This window comes from Electrophorus electricus, chromosome 5, assembly GCF_013358815.1.
Source record: "Electrophorus electricus isolate fEleEle1 chromosome 5, fEleEle1.pri, whole genome shotgun sequence".
NCBI lineage: Eukaryota > Metazoa > Chordata > Actinopteri > Gymnotiformes > Gymnotidae > Electrophorus > Electrophorus electricus.
Genome location: NC_049539.1, coordinates 15,522,863 through 15,531,690, shown reverse-complemented (window position 1 = coordinate 15,531,690; position 8,828 = coordinate 15,522,863). Strand labels below are relative to the sequence as shown.

The following is an 8,828-nucleotide window of genomic DNA, read 5'->3' as shown; positions in this document are numbered from 1 at the left end:
TTCTTGTTTTCAGAAGGTTTTTGAAGATCAGATTATTTCTCTGGATGAAGGTGAAGAAGAGAGACCTCCCAAATGTTACACAGGTATTCATTTATCTGTTTGTCTTTGTGATCTTTGCAATGAACTGAATCAACTGCTTGTCACTTGTCTCGTTTTCTGCATAGTTGCGCTATGTTTTCAGTATGCGTGCATACAGGGTTGTGCTAAGTGTAAACTCAAATCTGTTTATGTGAGAATGGAACATCATGCTTCATTTCAGCATCACTGAAAACAATCGCATAAATTCAACAATAGCGAAACTCATCTTGCAGTACATTGAGATATAGACAAATATAAATCTTTTCAAACAGAGCAGTGTGAGGATATGTTAAAATCTCTTTGCAAAACACCATATGTTCTTGCAATTCTTTCCATATTTCTTTCTTTCATCATTCACCACATCTCAGTAGAGTTGTCAGCACTACATTCAGTAGGTGTGTGTGATCGATTAGTGAGGAAATGTTTCATATAAATTTAGAATATGATTATCGTCTTAGATCTTGACTTTATGAGCACTGCTCTAACTTGTACCCAGTACTGCAATTAACAAGCTCTGCTTTGCCACAGTATCTCTGCTTGAAGTTGGGAGGTGGTGGTTAAGACCCCTACTTGAGGAGTGGTGTCAAAACACAACCCACTATCATCCAGAGTTTAACTCATTTTTTTAATACCTAGAGATGTGTCTTTTTCTGCCCTGGTGGTTAGATCCACTCAGGCCACAGCTGTCCCACTACACACAGGCTATCCCACTACACACCGTCTGCTCCACTACACTCAGGCTGCAGAGGCTAATGGACAGAGAAGAGAACAGAGACTGCTGTCCATTGACTCATGTACAAGTGATTTATCTGTGTTCTTTAAGAGGGAGAGAAAGGGAGAGAGAGTTTTGTAGAGATGACAAAAGAAGGAATGTGTTTTAAGCTGGTTCCTTTTTTCTCACTCATACACACACCAAACTGACTGTAATTAACAGGAATGACAACATTGCTCTATTCAGTGACTTAGAACATGTCAAGTGTCATATCCCCAACAAAGCAAGTTTCAACTGTTCATCTCCTCACTCTTCTTTAGTCCACCATAGTCCCAAAAACTGAAGCAGGAATCCCACACAAAACAAAACAAAACAAAACAATGACAAAATTCTTTTAACTTGTGGTTGGGCTTCTTCACATGGAAACTACAAAAACAAAGACTAGCAGTGAGAATGAGTGCGCTCGCACACACGCCATGCTGGCCACCCTCATGCACACAGCCACCCACAGCTACCCACAGCCACCCACAGTCATACACAGTGTCACACAGTGCCATACAGGCATAGGGAAGAGAGGATAGAGAGTTGGAGGGGTTTGTTGCCATGGCAATGTAGAATGTTAATTCAGGGGGGGAAGTTCTGAAGAAAAGTCTTGCTTGTTACTGAGAGCAGAGGTTGTAAATTTGCCAGTTTTTCCTTACAAGCACACAGATGCACTCACACACTCTTCAGGAACTTATCGCTGTCGCTCTTTCACTCATTCATTCCTTTATTTATTTCCACTCATTCATTCATTTCCATGAACTTGCAGTGGAAATGTTTTTGGTTTTTTTTCTTGGCTTGTAGCTAAATACTGCTACGCTTGAACTTCGCCTCAGTAATCAAAGCTCTTTTGGTTCTTTTAGTATTTTTTCAGTATAAATTGAAAAATAATTCTCAAGAGGACCAGCAAAATCTCCTCAGAACATCCGATTTTCTCATGATTTGTCACAACTGGGTCGCGGTGTTTTTGTACCATAAGAACCGAACCTCACACCTCCCCCGACCAACAACCCACGCACACACACCCCACTCCCCACTTTACACACTCACAAATTCTTATGAGGACCACACATATTAAGCACAACTGACCATTTTTCATTTCTGTTCCTCTCTGACTCATCCATTCATTTACTCAGATTCACAGGCACATGGGCATTTTTATTATCACTGCAGCGGTTTGACCTATGACTGAACTGTAGCTAAATACTGCTACACATCAACTGAACCTTAAAGTTCACCTTGGCAACCAAAACACTCTGTTTATGTTCCTCAGTAAAAGCTGCAGGAAAAAAAAAAAACTATCCTGAGAATCAGCTAAATGTCCCCACAACATCAAAACTTCTCATTTGGGTATAGTCCTAGGGATATATTATCCCTCATAAGGCTAGCAATGCACACACACTCAGAGAAAGCGAGAAAGAGAGAGAGAAAGAGAGGAGGAGATCTCTGTGGGAGGAGAGTCTGTTTGGGAAAGAGATTAAGACAGCCACATCTTTAGTGTTCCGTCACATAGCTAATGTGGACTGGAGGCAGACTGGATGTCCTTATCCGAGTCCTCACAGGAGTTTCCATAGGAGTGCTTGGAGAGACAGAGACACCACAGTGCCCCAAAGCTGAAACAGAGGTCGAGACTCGAGCGACAGGATTAAAGGCGAGAGGTGTGGAAAGGAAGGCATAAACCCTTTTCCCCCTCAGACTGAAGAAGGAAGCTGTCCACACGTGGCACTATGCAGTGACTCCATTCCCAGACGCATACTCTTCCAGCCGCACATTCTGGCTTTCCTCACAAGAGGCTCCCAGTCTTCGCATGGGGACAGAGACCACATCTGCTCCATCGATCCGGATTACCATTGTCACTATTATGAATGCCTTTAGCTGAAGTACGGGTAACTTGTGTATGCGCACGTGTCCATTCCCGCTACCTCTAGGATCAGCATGAGGACATTGCCACATGCACACACATGCACACGCAGCGGAGCGTGCGGTTTCTCAGCGGAGACAGGAAGTCCACCACATGCGGAGAGGAGCTCTAGGCCAGAAGCATGCACACACATGGCTACAATCTACTTTTGGCATGTTCTGTTCCGTGTCTGCTGGAGTTATCAGCGTGTTGACTCCTGGCCATCAGGGGACCCTTAAAGGAGTTTGTGGAGTGCTTACACACACGTTCGTGTGTGCGCACGCACACACACACACACACACACACGCGCACACACACACACACACACACACACACACTGAAAGAGGCATATTATTTTACTATATAATCATTGCCTGTTTGGGGTTATCAGACATAGGTTATGTGGTGGATAACTTGGGGATTATTGTAAAGTTTAAAAGCAGTGCTGTTGGACGAGCTTCAGTCTATACAGAAACTTGGGTGGGATTTCTGTAGAAATCAGGTGTAGGTGAACAGAGGTAGCCTGTGCTTTGCAGTGTTGTCTCTGCACTGATGATGGTGGATGTATCTTAGACATTTAGCATTGCCTTGAAATCTTGATTTGTCTGAATGGGGAGGTTAAGTGTTAGAGGTTACAGCTTTTAGTTTATTTAGGGTCACTTTTTAAGTTTGACAATCGGTTCCATTGTTTTTCCCTTCTGTGTTTTTCTCAAGACCGCATCATTTGTGATTTTTTACTCCTCCGTCTGTTTGGTAGAACAGCACGGAGAGTGTTATTGCCTCTCTATGAGGTGTGCGTTAAAAATGTGTGTTGGTATGTTTGTTTTTTGGCCCCCCAGCGTGTCTCCCCAAACCCTCCCTAGGGTTCATTAGCATGGACGGTTAATAATTTGTAAACCTTGGATGACCTTCCAGGTTCTTTCACATAGCTTCTTAAGAACCTTCTGTCTCTTTACTTCCAGGACAAGGTAATCTTAGGTTTGACTTTACTTTGCATGAAAAAAAAGAATGAGTGTCGAACGAGGCCACTTCCATACGCCACACCGTCTAGTCTTCTACAGTGTTGTCTCAGGAATTGGTGTTGTGGGCCTGTTTTTTCCAGTGCCTGGGCCTTTTTTTGTTGTTGTTGTTGGCTAGCAGTGAGCGGACTGGTGCACACGAACACTAAGAAAAACTGAAAGCCATGGACTCGGATTCTGACTCTCCCTTTAACTACTCCTGGCCCTCCTTTCCCAGAATGAGGATTCGGAGAAAGCTGGTAAAACCAGGTAAGGAGGGAGGCATCAGAGGGGAGGTGGAGAGGGTTAGGATAAGTGACGGAGACTTTAATGGGTTGTTGGGGTGACAGCACCCATTGGTAAGGAGCTTGTGTTTTGTGCTTATGCTGCTGAGAAAGCATAATATGGTAATGTGAAATACTGAGTCAATGACCAACTCAGCTCATGTTAAAACTGGGTACAGTGAAAAGGGTCACATCTATATGTCTTAGCCAATGTGTGTCTCTACCTTTTTTTCATGATCATTCCCTCTGCCCTAAACAAATACATGTACCCATACCATGGTTAATTTCCTGAAGCTGCATTTGTGTGTACCTTTCAACCATGATGATAAGAGTTCAGGACATCTTGCCCTGTGTCTCTGTTGTGAAGGGGTTTGATTTAGAGACTAAATGTTCAGTTTGTTGTTAAGCTCAGCATGGGGTGTGTGTTTGTGTGTGTGTGTGTGTGTGTGTGTGTGTGTGTCTGTGTGTGTGTGTGTGTGTGTGTGTGTGTGTGTGTGTGTGTGTGTGTGTGTGTCCTGTGCGTGCATGTGTGCAGAGGATTGATTTCACTGACGTCAGGCTCAAATCTTTGTGTTATTGTTGAAAGGACCTTACACACATTCATCATACTTGTACAAAGAACCTCAAAGCATCCACGCATACATACATGCACACACACACGCACACGCAAACACATGCAGTCTGGTACTGTCCTCACATATACCCTCACTCATCTTTCTATAGTAGCCTGTGAATCTTTCTATGAATTTCAATTATTTAACCAAAGGACTTGTGCCAGTTGCTGTAACTGGCAAACATTTATGTAGCCTATATGTGTATGTGTCTCTTGTTTGAGCCCAGGAATGGCAATAAATCAGACAATGCACAAGAGACAGGGATTCTTGTAAAATATTTGGATCATTCTTTTTTTGTGTCTGTATGTCATATGTCTAGTTTTGAATGACTGAGAAGAATCACAACTATTGGAGAAATGCATTGTGTTAATATGTGATTGTTCTTAGTACCGTGTCTAGGAAATTCCCCCTGGAAGGACAGGATTTCCTATACAGTAACCAGCCAGAGAACAGCCCAGACATCAAACGCTGTTTGTGTGTGTGTGTGTCCGTGTGTGTGTGTGTGTGTGTGTGTGTGTGTGTGTGTGTGTGTGTGTGTGTGAGAGAGAGAGAGAGAGAGAGAGAGAGAGAGAGAGAGATAGATAGAGAAAGAATGAGAATGAGGGTGAGAGAGATGGATGTAACAGAGAGGAAATGTAGAAAGAGAGTGAAAATATGTGTTGTTCGTGAAAACTTCACTTGGCTGTGTTGATACCAGGATACACATGTTCACTGTTTATCCACCGCAGTCAGACTCCAGCATAGGAATCATTTTAGCATTCTTCCTTTATGGAACATTTTTATTTGTGGTCCTTCAGAATTTTCAGCAAGTGTGAAAGGCCACTTTAATCATTAGCATGTTCTTGCATGCTATCTTTACATTAGTGAACAATAACACAGAACAGATGCTTTGAAATGTCAGATATTTCCACAATAGATCAATAGTGTCCTAAATCAAAGTGCTTGCCCAAAAAGCAAGCACTTTTTAATTTTGATTTTTGTTTATTTAGCAATCATAAAGCTATTAACTGGGATGATGTTTTCTACTGAACCACTTTTTTTCTGGGTTTTTGAACAATATGAACATGTGATTTTGGAGCATGCAGGTAATTCCAGAAAAACTGTTGTGGATCTTTTCTATCATGTGCTATGAAGTGTTTAGCTTTAGTTAACCCTTCATTTCCTTTTTAAAGTCGACACAGCTCCTTACACGGAGATTATTTTTGGTTTTAGTTTTGTTTTTTGCTTTGACAGACAAGTCGGGCTCACCTCCAGTCTCCAGCTCTGGTTTCCAGCCCCACTGCACGCTCACAGCTGCTGCTAGACTTGCTGCCATGCTCAACCGCACCAGAAAGGTTTGACATATAGAATGTGGGTCTGTCTGTTGGTGTGTGTGCATATGGGTAGGTGTCTGTGGTTGTGTGTCTGTAAATGTGTGTCTGAGGGTGCATTTGTGTGTGTGTGTATCTGTGTTTGTCTGTCTGGGTGTGACTGTTTGTGGGTGTGTCGGTGGTAGTGGTAGCTCAGTGGTTAAGGTACTTAACTAGTAATAGGAAGGTTGCTGGTTCAAGTTGCCACTGTTGGGCCCCTGAGCAAGGCCATTAACCCTCAATTGCTCAAGTTGTACTCAGTCATAATTGTTAGTTGCTTTGGATAAAAGCGTCTGATAAATGTAATGTATGTGTTTTTGCTTGTTAATGAGTAAATATCCATTTCAGCCTCAGGTATCAGTGCAGTCTGATGGAAACATAACAGGCTCTTTGTTACACAAGCTTAAAGTGCTCCTGTCATGTTTTGCCAATAAACATGTTTAGATTGTTGGAAAGGCTGTAGGATTCCTTGTGATGTTCACAGAAAGCTTGCACAATGTTACTTTGGATTATTTTTTTGTGTGTGTTTGTTTGTGTTGTGTGCGTGCGTGTGTGCGTGTGTGTGTGTGTGTGTGTGTGTGTGTGTGTGTGTGTGTGTGTGTGTGTGTGTGTGTGTATGGGTGTGTGTGAAATTTCAGACTTTTCCATCATGTTTTTTTTTTTTTTTTTTCTGGTTACAGGATGATGATCTCCACAGGAAGCCACACACTTCTGGAGGGACAGCAGGCAGCTCTGGGATGGACACCGAGGACTCGCCTGGTTCAAGTATGGCGACTCTGTCGTCAGGGCTGACAGACACGCCACAACCCATCCAAGAGGGGGAGGAGCTTAAAGAGAAGCAGCCGTTGTCCCGCCCTTTCTCTCCCACCTTCTCTCAGTTCTCACCCACCTCCCCAGCTGGACTGGTGCTGGAGAGGTTTCTTCGTGCTGCCCGGCCTGCTGAACAGGCCTATCACAGCACAGGCTCACCCCCAGATTCCTATGAGCTCAGGTAAATATGGAAACTGCTTCAGCTTCTCAAGTCTGCCAATCAAATCTACTGACAAGAATGTTTTTAAATCATAACTTATAACAGCAAAAATGGCATACATAACCAGAACCAGTTCAGACAAAAGGGCTGTGTGAAGAAAGAGATCTGGCACAAAAAAGTGTTCTTGGGTTAGCTGTGCCTCAGAGCAAGGAATCTTTGGACACATTCATCTGCTGATTTGGATAACAAGTAAACAGTGCCGTTGGATGAAGCACCAGAAGCATGACTTCTATTTTAGCCTTTAGGTAAAATATGCATGATGTTTTTCTCCACTCTTACAAGCCCAAGTCTTGTGGCCTTGGAAATAGACAGTGAGGAGGAGGATGACGTCCTCATAAAGAAGCCCCTCCCCAGAATATCCCCAGATCATCAGAGCAACACAGAGGATCAGGACAGCGTTAAACCCACTTCTGAACTCTTCTGCCTTCATGCTCACCCCACTGCATCCCCCTGTAACCACACCTCATCAAAGGTATAGACCCGCAGGCTTCTAGCTTTTTCAAACTCCTCAAGAATTGTTTACATATGCTCTGCCTCTTGCATTTAGAGGCAACATACATATATAATTGTGTGCTGTCAACAATGATGCCTGCTTATCTCCTCCAGGACTCTGGCGATCAGGGAGTTCGACTCCGTTCGTACTCATATTCATCCCCCAAAATCAGCCTGTTACCCCCACGCTTCAGCCGTGATGCCCACCCCTCACCCACCGACCTCAGCAACGGTCAGCCTCAAACCCCTGTGCTTTGTTTGGTCTAGAATAATACCACTTGGCAATTAGACACATTTCTTTCGTTGATAATGGCCCATAGTATAATTACTTGGCTAATTGATTATTAGTTATTAATTAACTTTATAGGTTCATATCAGAATATTTTAAATGGCAGTAAAGTTCAATCCTATCCCTAATAAAGTACAATCCTAATAGCTTGCTGCCACTGTATTTGGCCCCTCACTAGCAAATCTAAGAAATCATTTGTCCTCTGTCTTCCTGTGGTTCTGAGAACACGAGCCAGAGGAGCAAGTAGATAGCATCACTGACATTTCCTGTCTAGTCTGTCTTGAAATCTCTGAAGGATTAGAACAAGCACCAATCTAAGCAGGCCCAAATGTCGAGGAAGAGTTGGCCCTGATGTCATCACTGTTGCTACCAAACATATCCAAGAACTCCCAAGCCCCATAGTGGTCATTTCCTGAATGCTGTTGATCTCTGTAGTTTTTCTTGATAGGAACTTATTTGGAATGGAAAGGTAATGGCTACCAGGGTGCAGGCAGCCCTTGAATATATATGTGTGTGTGTGTGTGTGTGTGTGTGTGTGTGTGTGTGTGTGTGTGTGTGTGTGTGTGTGTGTGTGTGTGTGTGTGTGTGTGTGTGTGTGTGTGTGTGTGTGTGTGTGTGTGTGTGTGTGTGCGTGCGTTGAAGTACACAATGTTTCCAGAGAAACAGGATGTTTCAAACAGAGGTCCTTCAGCTGTGTGATTTAGTTTACTCAGAAACTACTGCTCATTTTGAGGCATATTTAAGACATCTCTTTACAAATAATGAGTGTGTGTGTGTGTGTGTGTGTGTTCTTTTCAATAGGCCTGATTTCCTAAAACACTTCACTATTTAACTATTTACTATTTGTCTGATTTAGTTCAAACCTGTTTTGGTGAGCACCAAAGAGACTGAGTTGTGCGTATGAGATTAGTTGTGGCATACAGCTAATAGTCAATTATTAGGACACTTATGTAACATATGTAAACCTTTTAGCATGCAGACTCACTGAAGGCTTCCATAAAAATGTTGAGTCCCTCTGGGCTGTAGTGAGTGTGATGTCC

At 43.1% G+C, this 8,828-nt stretch overlaps 1 protein-coding gene across 10 annotated transcripts in view; it reads left to right on the top strand.

Annotated features, from left to right (window-relative positions):
* Positions 1-8,828, top strand: part of arhgef28a (Rho guanine nucleotide exchange factor (GEF) 28a) — a 73,306-nt gene that overhangs the window by 37,932 nt on the left and 26,546 nt on the right. For 7 of the 10 annotated variants that reach the window (XM_035526626.1, XM_035526627.1, XM_035526628.1 and 4 more), the window contains exons 9-13: positions 14-83; positions 5,862-5,962; positions 6,658-6,968; positions 7,290-7,479; positions 7,614-7,731. In XM_035526626.1, the coding sequence (XP_035382519.1) occupies positions 14-83; positions 5,862-5,962; positions 6,658-6,968; positions 7,290-7,479; positions 7,614-7,731 (790 nt within the window). Of the gene's footprint in view, positions 1-13; positions 84-2,325; positions 4,001-5,861; positions 5,963-6,657; positions 6,969-7,289; positions 7,480-7,613; positions 7,732-8,828 lie in introns of those variants that run through there. The other 3 variants (XM_035526633.1, XM_035526631.1, XM_035526625.1) reach the window with 2 other exon arrangements.